Here is a 23241-nt window from a genome sequence, read left to right as displayed (position 1 = left end):
GAAATTATTGACTAAAATTCAGTTTTTGCGCTTAAATTTAATCTAAAATCCATTTTCCCCAACAGCGGCGCCAGAATTTGACAAGCTCAAATTATACTTCCCTAAAGCGGTCGTATCGAGTAAAGAACGCAATTATTAGGTTGGGGTCGATCCCACGAGGAAAATGGTTTAGACTCAACTTTAGTCTACGATTACGTCTAATTTAGTCAAGTGCTTTCCAAAAACATTTAATTAAGGGGGGGGGGTGTGAAACAAAAGTGTTCAATTATTCATATGTAAAACAAGTAGCAAGATTAAAACTTCGGTGTTTATCAAGTGTTGAGAGTAACTAGGGTATAAGTGTTCCCAATAGGTTTATAACACGGAAATCCTAGCTATAACAATTCTTTCCTAGTGTCTTGCATGCAAAGTGGTAAGTTATGTATATCTAATTCCTTGGTCCGGCAACTAGAGAATTTCACTCCGTACTTTGGTCCGGCTAAGTGTATTTAAATTACTAACCCTTACCTTTTACCTCATATTAAGCATCATATTCGATGTATGGCTTAGTTACTACTTCGCACCAATCGAAACTAGCCTATTAGATAGTGTATACTAAATCTATGTTGATAATTCTTTTCCTATCAACTATCTCCTTGGTCCGGCAAGTAGAAATAGGATAAGTTACGTTCTAACGCGTGCACTCGTTAAAAAGACTTCTAAGCAAAAGAATTATCAATACATGCAAGAACCTATTCTAGAATTGTTATTTAGTTAGTTTTACCTTGTTAATCACTCATTGTTCCCACAATCCTAGTTGTGTATTTAGTTACCATGCTTAGAAATACACAATTGATAGTTGTTAAACAAGAATTCATGTACTTACTTTGACAAGTTTGAAGAAAATCCAGAAATAACACTTGAATTAACGAAAATATCTTGAGAATCGATTCGAGGAGCTTGAAGTAATTCCCAAAATCCAAAGTTCAACTTCCAATAACAAAAATATGAAAAATAACAAAAATTCCAATTCCAAAAACAAGGTTTTTAACCCTATTTATAATAATAAAGTCCTAAATTAAAAGGTTTTTAAATAAGGAAAGTTTGTCCAGAAACACGTCTTCAATCGACGACACCAATGACGGTCCGTCGACTGCCTTTGTTGATCTATACTTAGCATCTTCTTAAGCTTTCATCTTTGCATCTTCTCTAGTTCAATTAATGGACCAACAACACGGTCCGTCGATACACTTACGGTCTGTCGATGCCTCCATCGTTTCACACTTAGTTTTTCTTCAGCTTCACGTACTGGGACTAATCTCTAATCTGATCGACAGTTTGCCAGGACGGTACGTTAGTCAGTCGATCGATTGTCGATCCTTCCGTAGCCCCATACTTGGTTAGAATTCCTCGAGTTTCTTCCAGATGCTTGGACCTCTAGTTGACGACCACCACCTACGGACCGTCAATGGAACAATGGGCCATCAATGGCTTTGTGGGTCACCTTTTCTGCACAGTGTTTTGCATTTCTGTTTTGGACAACTATCTTGCAAACACAGATAAACAACATTAAAATTACTTTAAAAAGGCCCTAGACACACACTAAACTTAAGGAAAAATCACTAAAAGTATTGTGAAACCACGGTACATCAATCTGACAATCACAATACTCATGCTTAACTAACAAAGTATCCCCCACAGGAGTAGAAACAAGAAAAGGATGATTCAACATCTCTAGTTGTCTAACAAATATCAAAGAGAAGTATGAGGACATATAGGAGTGGATAGATCCTGGATCAATCAAAGCATGTGCATCAAAGGAAAAAACTGAAAAAATACCCATAACCATCGCATTTAAGGCATGAACATCCTGTCTAGTAAGTGCAAAAACTCTTGATTGACTTCTACCAGCATTCCCTTAACCTCTATTTCTAGTGAAACGATCTCCAACAGCTCTACCTCTGTTTACAGTACCGATATTACTTGAACCGTTATGAGTGGTCTGATTAGGTTTCAACTAGTTGACTAGAAGTCTGAGTGGGGTTTCTCGGAGGTTGAGGGAAATCCCTAATGATGCCGTAATTGACCACACCAAAAGCACCCTCCAACCAAAATGTGACACTGGACTGCATGTGATCTACCAAAAGTATGACAGGATAGAGCAATGGATTTTATTTGCCCAGAATTACGATGTCCTGGTAATAATGATTTTTTTGAATTCCTTGTCTGTGATGTGGGTTGTATGTTGACTGTAAAACTACATCCATCCTTATCTGAGAGAGATATTGTTGCCTTCCCTGATTCTTTGTTTTGTGATTTTCACCCAAGTCGCCACTATAAGATCTCTCCATCTTGGCCTTCTTACGCATACAATAGGTTGCGCGCTCCTCTCGACCTTTGTCTTCAATCTTCCTAGCTAGATCAACTGCTTCTGAATAAGTCATGGTACTCACATTTGAGGTTACGGAATTAAATAGACCACTAACCAACCCATGCACGAACCTCTGAACTCTATCTAGTTTAGTGGGTACTAATAAATGAGCATATCTAGCTAGCTTATAAAATTTGGCATTATAAGTTGCCACATCCCTATTTGGAGTCTGTACTAATCTCTCAAACTGTGTTGCATACTTTTGCCTCTGACTGTTAGGAAGGAAATTATCCATGAACAACTTGGTGAATTCATCCCACTTCAGTGGTGTCGTCTAGTGGGTCGACCTAACAATACAATATCATACCAAGTGTTAGTCATGCCCTCTAGTTTGTATGCTGCCAACTCTATAAATCTCACTAGAACATCCTAGAGACTGAAGGGACTTGAACGTCTTGTCCAAGAAGCTTTCAGGATCCTTTCCTGAGTGACCTCCCTTGAAGTCCTAGTACTAGTGTTGTCATTCCCTATGGTGGCATGACTGTAAGACCCCAAAAATGACTTATGTGAAATAGAGCCTAACATGTTTTTAGTGATGGTATAAGGTCCTAAATAGGTATATAATGTGATATTGAGGTAGTGTCTAAGAGTTTAGGTGCATTGGAAGTCAAAACACCAAGGGACGACTAAGATGTTCGACGATTAAGTCACCTATGTGCCTCATATGTTTTTTATGTTTATATGTGTGATTCATGAGGTTATAAGGTTCTTAAATGAGTTACTATAGCATAAATAGGCAGTGTGACAAGTTTCGTGGAGTTTGGAGGTCAAACGTCCATGAACGTCCATGACGTTTGAAAGTGTTGCCTTGAAATGACCTTGTGTGTTTAAGCATGTTTTGTCAAGTTTTACGTTTCGTTTTGGATGAAATTCATGTGATAGGTGATAAACTTGTATACTATCATGTTTGGGTTGGAAAAGTCTGGAAAAACATCCCCAAGGACTATCCAAGGGTCCTTGTGGAAGGACCTAAAGTTGGTGCCAAGGCTGCCAAAGACAGCCCAAACCACAGAGGCAATCGACGCCCAGTGGGTCAGTCAACGCCCCATTGGTAGGGTATCATTGATTTGTAGTTAGACATGGTAGAGGAGATGCCAAAGATAAGCCTCAGTCCCAGACCACGGACCAACAGGACGGTCCGTTGGTCAAGGAACGGGCCGTCGATGGCCCTTCTATCTGGGAAGCTGTCTCCGCGTGCAATTCACTGCCAAGTGAGGGGTGAACTTGTAATTTCACCCACTTCCAAATAAGAGTATTGGCAGTTATTTAGGGGTCTTTTTGGTATTTCAAGTGTGTATATAAATGTTTAACCCTTAGAAGAATTCATTCTTCAAAATCAAAAACCCAAATTCCTTAGACTTCTCTCTAGAACTCCTTTGGAGTCAAAACTCAAGGAAGGCCTAAAAGTTACGAATTGAGTGGAGATTCTTCATAAAATTAAATAATTAGATTCATCAAGGTATGGGTTTTAATACTTGAAACTTTCTTCATCAAGGAGCCCAACCAAGAAGTTTTCTAAAGTTTTCAAGTTGAATTGTCTAATTTTATGATCTATTTCATAGGTTCTTGCATTAATTGTCACAACCCAGATTCTGAAATCACAACCGACGTCGTTAGCCTCTCAGAGGTCATAGACAAGCCTCATCTTACATTCATAACATTAATTTTGTTAAATTTGCGGAAAATTTAAAACTTTTTATATGTATGAAGTATACATAGACTTCATATAATTATTAACTAGATACATCATATACTAAGATCAACATAAGAGAACAACCATTTAACATAAAGAATAAATTCAAAACTGAAGATGAATATATCATAAATAGTTTTCCAAACATGGCCTTATTACAAAGCTTTGAAATGAAGGTGCGAAAGAAATGCTAGGGACAACATCCACTAGATATGTCTAAAACTAAGGCTAGACTAAATCTGTAGCATCCTCGAAATCATGAGGACCTACCAAATGGTTTGGAGAAACGCTGAAGTCCAAACCGCTGCGTGTGTTGTCAACCTGTCCTCTGACCTGCACCTATAAAAATAGTAAATAGTAGGGGGTTAGTACACCACTTGTACTAAGTGTGGGTGTATGCACACATACACATAAAACTATGCATGATCAATGAAAGCTCTTCCTAAACGACATGCTATTTCTGGAAAGTCTAGTCACTAGACTTTCTTATTTCATTGGTTGTGAATTGTGGTACGGATATGATGTGTTTTAATGCATTCAAAGCACATAACTCATTTTCTATATGATTACAAAACATTAGTATCATCAACATAATTTTAGAACAACTGGGGCGAAGATTTGAGATTTTGATCCTCTTAGGCCGGAGCTCCTCTTTGTACACTTTGATTATTTTTCAATCTTTTTCTTCTTGTTGTTGTGTAGTTCAATAAATCCTTTGGTCCTATGTTTTAGTTACAAGTGCAATGATTCATTGGAGTTCCATACCCATAATGAATCGATGTAAGCAATCCAAGGACTAAGGAATGATTTCCCTATCTTATAGTGAGTCATTCTTTACATTATATATTCATTACCTTTCATAAGCAATTCTATATTGATCATGCAATTAATTTCATTACTTTAATGTTTTATATATTATACATTTCATATACATGAGACTTTGGAATCATTGATGTAGCATAAGACATCTCAAGTGAGGGCCCAACATATGGGACCTCAACCCGAGGGCCTTCTTTAGCAAACACAGAGTCTGCTTCATTCGTTCATTCGTACTTCACATTATTCATTTCATTCATTTGTAGGCTTATGTAAACACCAGCTATACCTAGGATGAAGTTGAAGACTCTTATCGGGATCATGAAGTGCAATGACCAAGAATGACCTAATGTCATTACTTGAATCTGATTTCACATCCTGATTGTCTTGCACAAACACCTTGAGCATCGTTCATTTCATTATTTTTCATACATTGAGGAACTATAACCTTAACCGACATAGATCATGTGAGCATCATGAAATCCAGTGTCTACCCCACATTGAAAAGAGGTGGAATCACCGGCCAAAGTTACCCAAGACATGCTAGCTTACATGGGAATTGAACCCCCAGATCCCTATATTGGCAGTATCGGTTCGAAGACAAGGAGATACAAGGATACTCATACCCGGCATGCCGGAAAGTCTCATCTCATGAGAGTTACGTGAACCTCCGCCCTTCCCGAAAGAAGGCATCACCATTCATAGCTAACCTATCGGTGCTCAGTATAAAGTTCCATTTCATTCAACTCATACTCATGGAAACTGGCTTCTAGTATGAGGACATCATAGATCAATAGATGATTTCTCATCTCATCATTAGTATTAAGTATACATCAATCTCAATACTTTCACAGAGTGTACATAGAGACTGGTCTCGTCATTAGCTTTACACTCTCATAGGTCAGTACGTTTTTGTAACATTTACTTAGGCTCATTTGAGATTGCTCTCATATTTCACATTAGCCTCTTATTATATTTTAACCACATTCATTAGCATTAGCACATTTGCTTTTCATAATTACTCATCCATTTTACTTGAATGTTCATTTCTTCTTTATCTTCTAGTATTGACTCAAGCATCATGGAGGCTTGCTTCTAGGTTGAGATTTACTTAATCTATTGATGACAGTCATCCTTACTTTACATTGATGAAATGTGAATTTTCCTTACATATCATACTTTGTTGTTAATGAGACTGGCTCACACCTTCTAACACATTCATACGTGAGTATTCTTTTAACGTAGTAGCTTAGGTGTAAGTGAGGCTTGTCTCACTTCCTTTAACACCCCATTCTTGTCACTTACTTACTTACTTTAGTGTAGTAGATTGATATCATCGTTTATGGACGATGAACACTTTATTCAATGAGTTTCATGAGTTTATATGACATTCTTTTAGAGCATGTTGGAAGTTGTCCCATTCGATAAATTTTTCTGTTTTTCTTTCTTTCGTTGCTTGCTGTTTTTGCGTCGCCTTTTTCTATAAGTTTGAACGTGATTTTTAGGTTTAAGAACTGATATTGAATTATAAAACATAGGTTTAATAAGTTAATTTAATAAACTAATTAACCAATGACCAAAAAGCCCCTCCAAAGTTGATTAAACATAGGAGAACATAACACTTAGTCAAATCTGGAAATTAGTGTTGACTATGGTTTTGGTCAATATTTTGACTTTATATTAATTAATTAAATCCTTAATTTAATTAATTTAGGTACCTAGGGTGACTAAATTACCCCTAAGTCATTGGAACCAAAATTAACCCTTTTGGACCATCTTAGGTTAAATACTAGGGTGTTTCTTGAGTTGTACTAAGTTAGTGTAAGAATTTCGTTTTGATCATTTAAAATAATTAATTAAACTGATAATTTAATTAATTATGTGACCTAAGGTAATTACTAAATTACCCTTAAGTCTTTAGGACCATAACCAATCCTTTGAACCATCCTAGGTTAGGTACTAGGTTGTCTTTTTCTTGTTTTAACCGAAATCTGGAAATTGCATTGTGATTTAGGTTTTGCCCCTTTAAATTAATTAATTAAGTTTCTAAATTAATTAATCAAGTATACTAGGGTAATTACTAAATTACCCTTAAGTATTTAAGATCTTAACTAACTCTTTGGACCATCCTAGGTTAGGTACTAGGTTGTCTCTTTCTTGTCTTAACCGAAATCTAAAAATTTCCTTTTTAGTTTCGATTTTAGACCTTTTAAATTAATTAATTAATTTGCTAAATTAATTAATTAGGTAACCTAGGGGGATTACTAAAGTACCCCTAAGTTGAGGACCATAACTAACCTTTTGGACCATCCTAGGTTAGGTACTAAGTTGTCTCTTTAACTAGTACTAGGTTAGTGTCAACCCGGTTTTGGTCCTAGGTTGTCGGGTGCACTAAATAGATATTTCGTTTGGTCCTAGGTTATTTAGATATTTAGGACTGTAGATTAGATTTTAGAATTAGTTAGGAATTTAGTCTCTACATGGAGGGGTCCCTTGTACACGTTTTCCCCCAACTACCCTAACCGAATTCGGTTAGGGTGGTCCCCTCCTTTTGCATCTTCTTCACATGTCTTGCACATGTGTTGGTTGTACTTTCCTCACTAACTATTATTTATGGTTCATTTGGGAATGCTTACTTATTTTTCCAAGGATCCTCACTATGTCCTTGGGCACTGCTTAATTTACATGATCATTTTAAACGGTCATGTTCTATGGTACTAGGTTTGACACTTGGATGCCTAGTACTTCATGTGTTTGAAATGAATCTGTTGCATTTTAGCCTAGGGTCTGCATTGCAGGTACATTTCTTGGTCAATGAATCTTGGATTGGGGTATGACAACCCAAAAATGTATTTTTCTTGTTTATATATAGAAAATTAGCTAATATCCCTTAGCCAATTTTTCTATACTATGCCCAATATTTCTCAATATTGGCCATTGGGGTGCCTATGTACCCCTATTACGTACTCTTAGAGACTTAAGGGCTCTTCATTAGACATATGATTTTCCGGAATGTTACATTAATGGTTTTTAAACATTAAATAATGATTGAATTTTTATCGTATTGATGATTTCAAACTAAAATAACCTATGAACCCATGAATTGGATGAACCTTAGTTTTTGACTAAATTATGGGTTACTTGATATTGATCTAATGTTGATGAATTCTAATGTAGTTTTATGTCGTCCATTGATTAATGTAATAATTGTAGTAAATTGATATCTAGGTTTCCTTGGATTGATGAATATGTAGTAATTTGACCTAGTTTCATGAATATTGTTATAATTATGTTGAACTGTTGGTTATGGCCATGGGTAATGGCCTTGTGATATCGAATGTGATGATTTGTCATTGGATTGAGATGTTGAGGATGATGTGGTGGTAATCTTCCCTAATTCCTTTATTTTGATATTAATTAGACGTCAATTATATTGTGATTGGTATGGTCCACTTATGGTGGTTGTGTCATGTGATTTACTTGCAATTGATGTGGCCTTGTCGGAGTAGGTTAGAACTTCGGATTCCATGTCTTGCAATCATGGTCTAAATCGGTTATTGCCTATTCTAATTATATGGAATACCTATTAGCATTATAGAAGTTCTATGAAGTTTAGGTGGTGGTATGGAACACTATCTAGACATTGCACAATAGGTTTTGAAGGTGTTAGTTGGAGTTCATAGGTCTTGTCCAAGACCATTACTGTAATGTCCTTTATGTGTTGAATATTTCCTAAATGAACTAATGAACGTATTGACTTAAGTTAAGAAAGTATTTTAATTGAATAAGTACTTATATAGAGTAGTTAAGAGGTGTCTAGTTAAGGTGTGAAGGGGGCATAGGAATGGTCACTTCGTATCTTACCTAGAATGACTCTAGATTGGGAAATTGGTTGGTTATGTGAACATGATCTAAACTTAGGTATTCTTAAGGATTACTTAGGTAATCTTTAAGAGATCAATCATGGACATTATCTTCTTGATTTACTTAAAGAGGTCTTTTGATAGCCTTTGGAAGGGGAATATCATATTATCTATGTGTTGATGCTTTGATGTCTTGTAAGTATGTATGTGACTCATTATAAGTAGTCTTGAGGATCATTTACGCATGCCTAGAAAGGGTGTATGGGTGTTCTCTCTTTGTGTTGCTTAAGTAAGTCTTAGGATATCTTTAAGTGGGATGATTACATAGTAGAAGATGTCTAAGGTGAAGATAAGCAACTTCAGTGTACAATGAAGGAATTCACTATAACATGTAACAGTTAGTTGAGGTTACAAAAAAGTGACCTAAAAAATTATGATATTTGGTTTATTTTTATCTTATGTTTTTCTAAGTTGATAAATGTTGTTATTATGATTATAATATGATTTTTAAATGAAAAGACGCATATTTGTAATAAATGTCTATTTTCATGATTTCCATGCATTATGCCATACTTAGTTCATGTGGTTGTACTAATCCATGATTTTATCTATCTCTATAGTTGTTGGTAGGTGAGGAGCATTTGAGAAGGAAGACTTGGACCATAGCATCAGTCAAGAGAAGTCAAAGTATGTCCTCATTTGATTCGAGGGCATAGATTTCTTTTATGTTTCTTATTGAAGTATTCTAATAGACTAAGTATTTCTATATTTTGAAGTATGGGCCGTGTCCCAAGTATTCTCGTGTCTTAAGTTTGATGAGATTGAGACTTAGCATTTCTTATGACTTAATATGAAAGAGTTTTTAAAATTTGATATATTTGTAAAAAGTATTAATTCCGCACTACTTTTCTTTATGTATATGTGATGAATGATATGTAAGGGCTTGTACAAGACCTCTGAGAGGTCAAGTATGCCTGTTGCAATCCGAGATTGCTCCTAACTTCTAGGGTGTGGTTTTGGGATGTGACAAGCTTGGTATCAGAGCATATGTTATGAAAGTAGTATTATAAATTAAGAAATCTCATCAAGTCACGTCTAGTAGAGTCTTGACCATCGGTATTAGTCGCGACACATCTATGGGAGAAAGGCTTTAGGACAATCGAGTTTCCATTTATTTCTACTCCTATGTCGTGCCGTAGAGTAAAAGTTATGAGTACTGTCACATCCCAAAACCACACCCTAGAAGTTAGGGGTAATCTCGGATTTCAACAGGCATACTTGACCTCTCAGAGGTCTTGTACAAGCCCTTACATACCATTCATCGCATAAACATAATGAAAAGTAGTGCGGAATTGAAACTTTTTCACAAAACATATCATAGTCTATAAAAATCTCTTTCATAAAATGTCATAGGAAACACTAAGTCTCAATCTCATCAAACTTAAGATACGAGAATATTTGGGACACAACCCATACTTCAAAATATAGAAATACTTAGTCTATTACAATACTTCTAATAGAAAACATAAAAGACATATATGCCCTCGAGTCAAATAAGGACATACTTCAACTTCTCTTAAACGATGCTACGGTGCAAGTTTTCCTTCCTAAATGCTCCTCACCTACCAAGAACTGTAGAGATAGATAAAATCATTGAGTTAGTACAACCTTATGTACTAAGCATGGCATAATGCATGAAAATAATAAAAACGGACATTTATTAGAAATATGCATCTTTTCATTTAAAAATCATATTATAATCATAAGAAATATGGTTGATTTTGATGTAATTCTGGGTATGACTTGGCTTTCTCCAAATTTTGCAATATTAGATTGTAATGCTAAAACTGTGACGTTGGCCAAGCCTGGGACAGATCCGTTAGTGTGGGAGGGTGACTACACTTCCACTCCAGTTCGTATAATCTCCTTTCTTCGTGCTAAGAGAATGGTTAGTAAAGGGTGTTTATCTTTCTTGGCACACCTCAGAGATGATACTACCCAAGTACCTTCAATTGAGTCGGTTTCGGTAGTCCGTGAGTTTCTGGATGTGTTTCCTGCAGACCTTTTTGGTATGCCACCGGATAGAGATATTGATTTTTGCATTGATCTGGAATCGGGTACTCACCCCATTTCTATACCCCCTTATAGAATGGCTCCCGCGGAGTTAAGGGAGTTAAAGGCTCAACTTCAAGAATTGTTAGGAAAAGGCTTCATTAGACCAAGTGCATCCCCTTGGGGTGCTCCTGTTTTGTTTGTGAAGAAGAAGGATGGGAGTTTTCGGATGTGCATAGACTACAGACAACTGAATAAGGTAACTGTTAAGAACAAGTATCCTCTTCCTCGCATTGATGATTTCTTCTATCAGTTACAAGGTGCTTGTACCTTCTCAAAAATTGATTTGAGATCCGGTTACCATCAATTGAAAATACGGGCAACGGATGTGCCCAAGACTGCTTTTTGGACCAAGTATGGGCATTATGAGTTCTTAGTAATGTCTTTTGGGCTTACGAATGCCCCTGCTTCTTTCATGAGCTTGATGAATGGGACTTTTAAGCCATATCTGAATCTCTTTATCATCGTATTCATTGATGATATACTGGTATACTCAAAGAGCAAGAAAGAACATGAGGAGCACTTGAGAATTGTATTGGAAATGTTGAGGGAGAAAAAGCTTTATGCCATATTCTCCAAGTATGAGTTCTGGCTAGATTCGGTGTCCTTCTTAGGGCACGTAGTTTCTAAGGATGGAGTGATGGTGGATCCCTTTATGATTGAAGTAGTGAAGAGTTTGGAAAGACCTACTAATGTTACAGAGGTAAGGAGCTTTGTTGGTTTAGCTAGCTACTACCGTCGATTTGTCAAGGGATTTTCCTCTGTTGCTTCCAAAAGGACAAATTTGACTAAGAAGAGTGTTCCATTTGTATGGTCGGACGAGTGCGAAGAAAGCTTTCAGAAGCTCAAGACCTTGTTGACTACTGCACCAATTCTTACCTTGCCAGTGGAAGGTAAGAATTTCATTGTCTATTGTGATGCATCCTATTCCGGTTTGGGTGCAGTGCTAATGCAAGAGAAGAATGTAATTGCATATGCTTCGAGGCAATTAAAAGTGCATGAACGTAACTATCCGACCCATGATTTGGAGTTGGCTGCGGTAGTGTTTGCATTAAAGCAATGGAGGCACTATCTATATGGCGTGAAGTGTGAAGTCTATACGGATCATCGTAGCCTACAGTATGTCTTTAATCAGAAGGATTTGAACTTGAGACAGAGGAGATGGATGGAACTACTGAAGGACTACGATATCACTATCTTGTATCATCCAGGAAAAGCTAATGTTGTGGCAGATGCTTTAAGTAGAATGGCAGGAAGCATGGGAAGTCTAGCTCACTTGCAAGTTTCTAGACGTCCATTGGCTAGAGAGGTTCAAACTCTGGCTAACGACTTTATGAGGTTAGAGGGAAATGAGAAGGGAGGGTTTTTGGCCTGCGTGGAGGCAAGATCTTCCTTTCTTGACAAGATTAAGGGAAAGCAGTTTACTGATGAGAAACTGATCCGGATCCGAGATAACGTGTTGCGTGGAGAGGCTAAGGAAGCACAAATCGATGAGGAAGGTGTTTTAAGAATTAAGGGAAGGGTATGTGTACCCCGCATCGATGATTTGATCAACACTATTCTGACAAAGGCTCATAGTTCAAGGTATTCTATACACCCTGGTGCAACCAAGATGTATCGTGACCTAAAGCAACATTTTTGGTGGAGTAGAATGAAGCGTGACATTGTTGAGTTTGTCGCCAAATGTCCAAATTGTCAGCAAGTAAAGTATGAACACCAGAGGCCTGGAGGAACACTTCAGAGAATGCCCATTCCGGAATGGAAGTGGAAGAGAATTGCAATGGACTTCGTGGTTGGTCTTCCAAAGACAATGGGTAAGTATGACTACATTTGGGTAATTGTTGACAGATTAACTAAGTCTACTCATTTCATTCCTTTCAAGGTGACTTACAATGCAGAGAAGTTAGCCAAACTTTATATCTTGGAAGTTGTTCGATTGCATGGGGTTCCACTCTCCATCATATCAGATAGAGGTACACAGTTTACTTCTAAGTTTTGGAGAACATTGCATGCTGAATTGCGTACTAGGTTGTATCTGAGTACCGCATTTCACCCTCAGACCGATGGTCAGTCTGAGCGAACGATTCAAGTGTTGGAGGATATGCTTCGTGCATGTGTGATAGAATTTGGTGGCCATTGGGATAACTTCTTACCCTTAGCAGAGTTCTCCTACAACAATAGCTATCACTCAAGTATTGATATGGCCCCTTTTGAGGCATTGTATGGGAGAAGATGTAGGTCTCCCATTGGGTGGTTTGATGCATTTGAGGTTAGACCTTGGGGTACTGACCTTCTGAGGGAATCATTAGATAAAGTGAAATGCATTCAAGAAAAGCTTTTAGCGGCTCAAAGTAGGCAGAAAGAATATGCAGATCGTAAGGTTAGAGATTTAGAGTTTATGGAGGGTGAGCAAGTCTTGCTAAAGGTTTCGCCCATGAAAGGGGTGATGCGGTTTGGTAAGCGAAGTAAGCTTAGTCCGAGGTATATTGGTCCCTTTGAAGTCCTGAAGCGCATGGGGGAGGTAGCTTATGAATTGGCCTTACCTTCAGGACTGTCAGGAGTGCATCCGGTATTTCATGTGTCTATGTTGAAAAGATACCATGGGGATGGAAACTACATCATTCGTTCGGATTTGGTTCTGCTTGATGAGAATTTGTCTTATGAGGAGGAGCCTGTTGCTATTTTAGATAGAGAAGTCCGCAAGTTGAGGTCAAGGGAGATTGCATCCATTAAAGTTCAATGGAAGAATCGACCAGTTGAAGAACCCACTTGGGAGAAGAAGGCTGATATGTAAGAAAGATACCCACACCTGTTTACAGATTCAGGTACTCCTTTTCGCTCTTGTTTTCCTTCTTGTGATCGTTCGAGGACAAACGATTGGGTAAATTGGTATCTATTGTAATGACCTATTTAGTCGTTTTGAGTAGTAGAGTAATTTCTGGTAATAACTGTCTAGTCGACGGATCCCACGACGGACCGTCATGGGCACGACGGACCATCGAGGGGGTCTCATTCCAAAACACTTAGAATTTAGAAATTTGGGTACTGAGATCAACTCTCTGAACTTCGCGACGAAATGGTAGGACGGACCGTAGAAGACATGACGGGCCGTCACAGACTCTTTAATGAATTGAGTCTCTGAACTTTGTGACGGAAGCAGCAGGACAGACCGTCGCAGGCACGACGGGCCGTCACAGGCTGCGTAACCCTGACTGGGTCGGAATTCTGTTAAATGTTTTAAGGGGCGTTTTGGACTATTCATGTTATAATTATAAAGTTAGTGGTTGAATGTTAATAATTCAATTACTTAGGGGTTAAAGAAGATAACCTTGAATTAATTAGTGGGTTACTTTTGTCATCTTTTATACTTTTATTATATGGTAATTAGGGTAAAAGAAAAAGAGTTTGAATAAGAAAAATAGAAAGAACAGAGAGAGAAAGGGAGAAGCGATCGATCGATCGAGAGAGAGGAACGAAGAGGATAGCAGAGCATTGGGGAATTAACTTGCTTGATCACGAATTCTTCGGTAAAGGTAGGTTATGGTTTATGTTATTTCATAGTAAACTCTTAATAGCGTATGATATGTATTGGGTAGTATTGTAAACCCTTCTATATGCTTAATTGTGTGCTTGCATGATGTGATTATATAATTGTGATAAAATAAGCATAATGAGGCTGTTGAATCCTAAACCTTGAAACCTCTTTGTTAATTATGATGCCTTGGTATAAAAGAAGGCTTGATGAACTAAAAGAATGAGGTTAGTGGATCGGGTGTCACGTTCCGGCACTAGGATAGTAATAGAGGATCGGGTGTCACGTTTCGATACCATGATAGTATTAATGGATCGGAGTGTCACATTCCGACACCAGGATAGTATGATGAGGATTGGAGTGTCACGTTCTGACACCAGGATAGTATTAATGGATCGGGTGTCACGTTCTGACACTAGGATAGTATGATGAGGATCGAAGTGTCACGTTCCAGCACCAGGAAGTAGTAGTGGATCGGGTGTCACGTTCCGACACCAGGATAGTATGATGAGGATCGGAGTGTCACGTTCCGATACCAGGATAGCAAAGAGAATGAATCTTGAAAGATGTTAATATACTCAATTTAATGAACCTATTTCCCGAATGAGTATGGTATGGAGGCTTGAGTCCTCATGGGTGTAATTGATGTTATTTATAAATGATTCTTATGTGTGTTGCTATTACCTGTTAAGTATTTGGTTGGTTTTATGTTATTACCTGACATATAATGTTTTCTATTTTGAGTTGGTCGATGATACCTACTCAGTACTTGTGTTTTGTACTGACCCCTGCTTGTATTTGTTTTTCTTTGTTAATTGTGGAGTGCAGCAAACGTGTCATCGTCTTCAACTCCGCCGCAACTCTAGCCAGTCTTCATCACACCAGATTTCAGGGTGAGCTAATGCTTCTAGCTTGGACTGGATCTTCTTCTTCATGTCTTGATGCCTTGAAATTCCGGCATGGACTAGCTGTTTAATTGTTTTAGTTTCTTAGACATTCTTAGATTTAGTAAATTGGAGGATAGACGTTCTTGTGGTGATGACTTCCAGCTTTTGGGGATAGTAATTGATAAATTTTAGAAGTTATTAATTGATTTTGTTAATGAGTTTTAAGTCTTCCGCATTATATTCTGGTTATATTGTATTGAAGTGTTGCGGTTTAGATTGGTTGGTTCGCTCACATAGTAGGATAAGTGTGGTTGCCACTCGCGGCTATCTGTGATACTAAATTATATGATAATTAGGGTAAAAGAAAAAGGGTTTGAATAAGAAAAATAAAAAGAACAGAGAGAAGAGGGACGAACGAGAGAGAGAGAGAGAGAACGAAGAAGAACGCAGCTATGGGGAAGTAGATTGCTTGATCACGATTCTTCGGTGGAGGTAGGTTATGGTTTATGCTATTTCATAGTAAACTCTTAGTAGCGAATGATATGTATTGGGTAGTATTGTAAAGTCTTCTATATGCTTAATTGTCTGCATGCATGATGTGATTATGTAATTGTAATGGATTAGAAAGATGAGGTTGTGAATCTTAAACCTTAAATCCACTTTGTTAATGATAATGTCTTGGTATAAAAGAAGGCTTGATGAACTGGAAAATAATGAGATTAGGGGATCGGGTGTCACGAACCGACACGTAGTAGTAGTGGATCGGGTGTCACGTTCCGACACCAGGATAGAAGGGGATCGGAGTGTCACGTTCCGACACCAGGATAGTAAAGAGAATGAATCTTGAATTATGTTAATATACTCAATTTAAAGAACCTGTTTCCCAAATGAGTATGGTGTGGAGGCTTGAGTCCTCATAGATATTCTTGGTGTTGTGGCCAATGGTTATGGAACTTGTTGTTGTCACCTGTTGAGAATATTAGTTTATTTTATGTTATTATCTGATATATATTGCTTTCTATTTTGAGTTGGCCGGTGATACCTACTCAGTACTTGTGCCTTGTACTGACCCCTACTTCTATTTGCTTTTCCTTGTTATTTGTGGAGTGTAGCAAACGTGCCATCGTCTTCAACTCGTCCTCAACTCTAGCCAGTCTTCATCACACCACATTTCAGGGTGAGCTATTGTTTCTAGCTTGGACTGGATCTTCTTCTTCATGTCTTGATGCCTTGAAGTTCCGGCATGGACTAGCTGTTTATTTATTTTAGCTTCCTAGATACTCTTAGATTTAGTAATTTGAGTTTTTAGAAGAATATCTATCCTCAAATTACTAAATCTAAGAGTATCTAAGAAGCTAAAATAAATGAACAGCTAGTCCATGCCAGAACTTCAAGGCATCAAGACGTGAAGAAGAATATCCAGTCCAAGCTAGAAACAATTGCTCACCCTGAATTCTGGTGTGATGAGAATTGGCTAGAGTTGCGAACCAGTCGAAGTTGATGGCACGTTTGCTGCATTCCATAAATAACAAGGAAAACAAATACAGGTAGGGGTCAGTACAAGGAACACGTACTGAGTAGGTATCATCGGCCAACTCAAAATAGAAAGCAATATATATCAAATAATAATATAAAATCAACTACATACTCAACAGGGGATACAACAAGTACCATAACCCTTGGCCACAACACCAAGCACATCTATAAGGACTCAAGCCTCCACACCATACTCATTTGGGAAATGGTTCTTTAAATTGAGTATATTAATATAATTCAAGATCCACTACTATCCTGGTGTCGGAACGTGACACTTCGATCCCCTACTATCTAGGTGTCGGAACGCGAAACTCCGATCCTCTACTATCCTAGTGTCGGAACGTGACACTCCAATCCACTACTATCCTGGTGTCGAAACGTGAACTCCGATCCTCTACTATCCTGGTGTCGAAACGTGACACTCCGATCCTCTACTATCCTGGTGTCGGAACGTGAAATTCTGATCCTCTACTATCCTGTTGTTAGAACGTGACACTCCGATCCTCTACTATCTTGTTGTCGGAACGTGACACTCCGATCCCCTAATACTACGTGTCGGTTCGTGACACCCGATCCATTACCCTCATTCTTTTAGTTCATCAAGCCTTCTTTTATACTAAGACATCATCATTAACAGAGTGGATTTAAGGATTAAGATTCACAGCCTCATCTTTCCAACCCATTACAATTACATAATCACATCATGCAAGCATACAATTAAGCATATAGAAGACTTTACAATACTACCCAATACATATCATTCGCTATTAAGAGTTTACTATGAAATAGCATAAACCATAACCTACCTCAACCGAAGAATCGAAGTCGACCAACTACTTCTCAATGCTTTTCCTTTCCTCAATGCTTTCAAACCTTTCCCATCTATCAAGTGTATATGCATAGTTTGTAAGTTAACAATCCTATAAATACTCATGTTATTATATGTCTAGCTTAGACCCAAAAATCTCCTAATTCTATAATCAAGTTCTTAAAGTTCAATCCTAAGGGTAAGTCTCTATTAGCATAACTTTCATGTACTACACCTTATAATAACTACACCTTATATTTAATACTATATATCAAATTTTTGGTTTATAAGGTGGTAAAGCTACCACTGTCATGATACCAGTGGAAGCCAACAGATGAACCTGACAAATAAACTAACCAAGGGAAACCAATATCACACCAAAACTGACGAAATCCATTCAGAATCACGAAAATAACAATGACAATTCAATTTTGTAAATTTTTTACCTGTAGTCCACTTATTGCTTTAATAATAATTTACATTACTTTAATCATTAAACAATTTCCCTTTAACCAATCAATTTTAAATATTGTCCCACGTTTCAATTGTAACAACATATTTGTTCAATAATTAATGAATAATTATAAAAGTGTGAAAGTAACCAAATATAAATTATAATGTTATTTCTTTAACCACCAACTAAATCAATTATTAAAACTACCCTACTAATCTTATAATATAATTACAAATAGTCCAAAAAAATTTATTTAGAATCTATCGAAGGACTCCTTTATGAAATAAAATGCTCTATTGCTCAAATTGAACAAATGGGTCGTTACAGTATATATATATATATCCATATTATATGAACATCTAAGGGGGAGTATTGTAAACATGTGAATGGCATGGAACCCACCTTTTACTGTAGCAACATTACTTCTCCAAGTAATATTTTTCCTATAAAAAGGCAATGCAGGATGTCAAATATATAGAAATTAAAAATTTACTTGTACTTTCTACTTTACTTATTCCTTCTCTCTCCTCTTGCAATTTAAGTGTATCATTTTTTTCATTTTACTCTCGTCGTTCATTTTTATTTGTCATGTTATATTTTTGGAAAATTAATTTGATTTATTTTTTAAAGTAAAATTAGATTATATTAATTTAATTTTTTTTAAAAAAATTAGATATTCAAAAACTATATAAAAAGTATTATAAATTGCATTTTTGCGCTTGTCAATATGATGAAAATAACATTGTAAAATATTGGTCAAAGTTCTTATAATTTGACTCTAAAAAAAGATCATGACAATTTGTAACGACCTGTTTAGTCGTTTTGAGCAGCAGATTTTATTTCTGGAAAAACAGGCTGAGACGACGGAACCCACGACGGACCGTCATGGGCATGACGGACCGTCGAGGGGTCTCGTTTCAAAACACTTAGAAATTCTGAAAAATGGGTACGGAAATCGACTCTCTGAACTTCGTAACGGAATGGCAGGACGGACCGTCACAGGCGTGACGGACCGTCACAGACTCTTCAGAGAATTAAGTCTCTGAACTCTGTGATGGAGCAGCAGGAAGGACCGTCGCAGGAACGATGGCCCGTCACAGGCTGCGTAATCCCAGGCGGAGTTGGATTTCTTTAAGGTTTTAAGGGACGTTTTTGACTATTCCGGCTTTAATTATAAAGTTAGTGGGTTAATCTTAATAAGTCTAATTACTTGGGGGTTAAAAGAGGTAACCTTAAGTAAATTAGTGGGTTATTATTGCCATCTTTTATTCTTAATTATATGCTAATTAGGGTAAAAGAAAGAGGGTTTGAATAAAGAAAATAGAAAGAACAAAGAGAGAGAGAGGATCGAACGAGAAGAGGAAAACAAAAAGGCTTGGGAAATTGCTTGCTTGATCACGAATCTTCGGTGGAGGTAGGTTATGGCTTTTATACTATTCGTAGTTAACTCTTAATAGCGAATGATATGTGTTGGGTGTATTGTAAGTCTTCTATATGCATAATTGTATGCTTGCATGAATGTGATTATATAATTGTGATGAAATAAGCATGATGAAGCTATTGAATCCCAAATCTTGAAAACCCCTTGTTAATGATGATGTCTTGGTATAAAAGAAGGCTTGATGAACTAAAGTAATGAGATTGATGATGCCTTGGTATAAAAGAAGGCTTGAGGAATTAATGGAATGAAATTAGGGGATCGGGTGTCACGAACCAACACGTAGAATTAGGGGATCGGGTGTCACGAACCGACACATAGAAATAGGAGATCGGGTGTCACAAACCGACACGTAGAATTAGGGGATCGGGTGTCACGAACCGACACGTAGAATTAGGGGATCGGGTGTCACGAACCGACACGTAGAATTAGGGGATCGGGTGTCACGAACCGACACGTAGAACTAGGGGATCGGAGTGTCACGTTCCGACACATAATAGTAAGGGAGCGGAGTGTCACGTACCGACACAAAAATAAAGGTGATGAATCCTGAAAGATGTTAATATACTCAATCTAATGAACCTAATTCCCAAATGAGTATGATATGGAGGCTTGAGTCCTCATGAATGTACTTGACATTATTTAGCAAAGATCCTTGTACATGGTGTTGCTACAGATTGAGTATTGTAGTTGATTTATGATATTATCTGATATATACTGTTTTCTATTTTTAGTTGGCCGATGATATCTACTGAGTACCCGTGTTTTGTACTGACCCCTACTTGTATGTTTCTTTTTGATTATTTGTGGAGCGCAGCAAACGTGCCGTAGTCTTCAACTCAACCGCAACTCTAGCCAGTCTTCAGTACTCCGGATTTCAGGGTGAGCTAATGCTTCTAGCTTGGACTGGATCTTCCTCTTCATGTCTTGATGCCTTGAAGTTCCGGCATGGACTAGCTTTTTATGTATTTTAGATTCTTAGATACTCTTAGATTAGTAATTTGAGGATAGATGTTCTTGTAATGATGGCTTCCAGATTTTGGGGATAATAATAGTTGTTGAGTTTTTAGAAGTTATTGAATTGATTTTTATTAATGAGTTTAAGTCTTCCGCATTACTTTCTGTTGATATTATATTGAAATGTTAAGGTTTAGATTGGTTGGTTCACTCACATAGGAGGGTAAGTGTGGGTGCCAGTCGCGGCCCGATTTGGGTCGTCACAAACTTGGTAACAAAGCATTAGGTTCGTTGGTCTCATCACACATGAACGAGTCTAGTAGAGTCTTAAGGAACGGTAGGGGGACGCCCTTACTTTTCTTTGAGAGGCTATAAGACTTTAGGAAAATTCTATTCTTTCTTTCTTTCGTGCTATAACTTAGGTCCAATTGGTATCTAGGTGATACAAATTGGTATCTGACCATCTTCACTCTATTTCGCAGATGGTTAGAACTAGAGCAACAACCACACCAACACCAGCACCGGCGGGACAGGGTGCGTCTGAGCCAGCCACTGGGGCTGTAGCTCGAGGAAGAGCAGCGGCAAGAGGCCGTGGTAGAGGTCGTGAGAGGACGTCCTCTAGGGGAAGAGGACGAGCACCTAGCCCATCTGATACTAGGGCAGTGACTCCTCCACCGACTGAGGAAGTAATAAGAGAAGGGGAGGATGGGGAAAATGAACAAGTGCAGAATGAGGGATTGCCACCCCAGCCTACCCCAGAGATGATAAATCAGGTGCTTGCTTATCTTAGTGGGTTATCTGATCAAGGTCAAACACCTCCAGTGTTATCTGCACCAGCACCTCAGGCTCCGGAGGTACAACATGTGGCTACTGTGGCTCCCCGCATGGATGCCTCATTGGAAATAGGCACATTTCCTCGTCTGACTGCAGGGCCTGTAATGATAAATGATCAGCATGAACTTTTCAGTAAGTTCTTGAAATTGAAACCTCCAGTCTTCAAGGGTGCTGAATCGGAGGATGCTTACGATTTTCTAGTTGACTGTCATGAGCTATTACACAAGATGGGTATAGTAGAACGGTTTGGTGTTGATTTTGTGACTTATCAGTTTCAAGGGAACGCCAAAATGTGGTGGCGGTCACATGTTGAGTGTCAACCAACAGAGGCACCACCTATGACTTGGGCATCATTCTCTAGCTTGTTTATGGAGAAGTATATCCTCTGAACTTTGAGGGATAGGAAAAGAGATGAATTTTTGAGCCTAGAGCAAGGTAGGATGTCGGTTACTGCATATGAGGCTAAGTTTCATGCATTATCCCGGTATGCCACCCAACTATGTTTCAGTCCACAAGAGCGGATTCGCCGTTTTGTGAAGGGGTTGATATTAGAGTTGTGGATTTCAGCCTTACAGGTAGCCGTTACAACGAAATCTTTTCAAGAAGTGGTAGACTTCGTGATAGAGGTAGAGGGAGTGAAGCCAGATGACTTCACCATGGAAACTACATCAAAAATGTTTCGAAAGGGAGGTGAGTTTAATGGTTCTTACTCTAGAGGACAGGGTTCAGGAGGTTACTCAGTCCGACCAATTCAGTCTTCACTACAGACTGTAGTTGGGGGACCACCTCAGACCGGTCAACACTTCTCTGAAAGACCTATGCTTGAATCCTGAGAGTGTTATGGATGTGGGGAGACTGGGCACGTTAGGAGAAATTGTCCGAAACAGAGTTACAGACCTCCAAATGTTAGAGGCAGAGGTGGTTATGGAAGAGGCCGTCATTCTGGAGGACACGGTGGTCGAGGTAATGGTGGTCACCAAAAAGTCCGGGGTGATGGGCAAACTGGAGCCACTACATCACAACATGGTAAGGGCAACGGACAGACAGGTGAGAGGGCCCATTGTTACGCTTTCCCTGGGCGGTCAGAAGCGGAGACATCAGATGCTGTCATTACATGTAATCTTTCGGTTTGTGATTGCATGGCTTTTGTATTGTTTGACCCTGGCTCTACATTTTCATATGTATCTTCCGCATTTGCTAATGGTCTTGATTTACATTGTGAATTGCTCGACATACCTATTCGTGTGTCTACTCCGGTGGATGAGTCGTAATAGTTGGAAGGATATATAGGTCTTGTTTGGTGAATTTTGTGGGGAACAATACTTATGTAGACTTGGTTATCTTAGAAATGGTTGATTTTGATGTAATTCTGGGTATGACTTGGCTTTCTCTGAATTTTGCGATCTTGGATTGTAATGCTAAACTTGTGACGTTAGCCAAGCCTGGGACAGATCTGTTAGTGTGGGAGGGTGACTACACTTCCAATGCGGTTCGTATTATCTCCTTTCTTCGTGCTAAGAAAATGGTTAGTAAGGGTTGTTTAGCGTTCTTGGCACACCTCCGAAATGATACTACCCAAGTACCTCCAATTGAGTCGGTTCCGATAGTTCGTGAGTTTTTAGATGTGTTTCCCGCAGACCTTCCTGGCATGCCACCGGATAGAGATATTGACTTTTGCATCGATCTTGAACCGGGTACTCGCCCCATTTCTATACCCCCTTATAGAATGGCTCCCCCGGAGTTAAGAGAGTTAAAGGCACAACTTCAAGAGTTGCTAAGCAAAGGCTTTATTAGACCAAGTGCATCTCCTTGGGGTGCTCCAGTATTATTTGTGAAGAAAAAGGGTGGGAGTTTCGAATGTGCATAGACTACAGACAACTAAATAAGGTAACGGTTAAGAA

General features: G+C 38.2%; 1 protein-coding gene across 1 annotated transcript; it reads left to right on the top strand.

Annotated features, from left to right (window-relative positions):
• Positions 1-12227: 12227 nt before the first annotated feature.
• On the top strand, positions 12228-13688 carry LOC138338762 (uncharacterized). Its single transcript, XM_069289850.1, has 3 exons — positions 12228-12416; positions 12777-12960; positions 13204-13688. Exons 1-3 carry the CDS (start codon positions 12228-12230, stop codon positions 13686-13688), a joined length of 858 nt encoding a protein of 285 aa, XP_069145951.1.
• The last annotated feature ends 9553 nt before the right edge of the window (positions 13689-23241 follow it).

The sequence above is a fragment of the Solanum lycopersicum genome, chromosome 10 (genome assembly GCF_036512215.1).
Source record: "Solanum lycopersicum chromosome 10, SLM_r2.1".
In the NCBI taxonomy this organism is placed as follows: domain Eukaryota; kingdom Viridiplantae; phylum Streptophyta; class Magnoliopsida; order Solanales; family Solanaceae; genus Solanum; species Solanum lycopersicum.
Note: the sequence above shows the minus strand (reverse complement) of the source record. Positions and strands in the feature narration are given on the sequence as shown.

Excerpts from the sequence above, each read along its gene's own strand:
- LOC138338762 (XM_069289850.1), top strand. The coding sequence starts at position 12,228 with ATGAGGTTAGAGGGAAATGAGAAGGGAGGGTTTTTGGCCTGCGTGGAG. Across the intron at positions 12,417-12,776 it reads TTTTAAGAATTAAGGGAAGG|GTGACTTACAATGCAGAGAA; the intron begins GTATGTGTACCC and ends ATTCCTTTCAAG. Across the intron at positions 12,961-13,203 it reads ATTTCACCCTCAGACCGATG|ATAAAGTGAAATGCATTCAA; the intron begins GTCAGTCTGAGC and ends GGGAATCATTAG.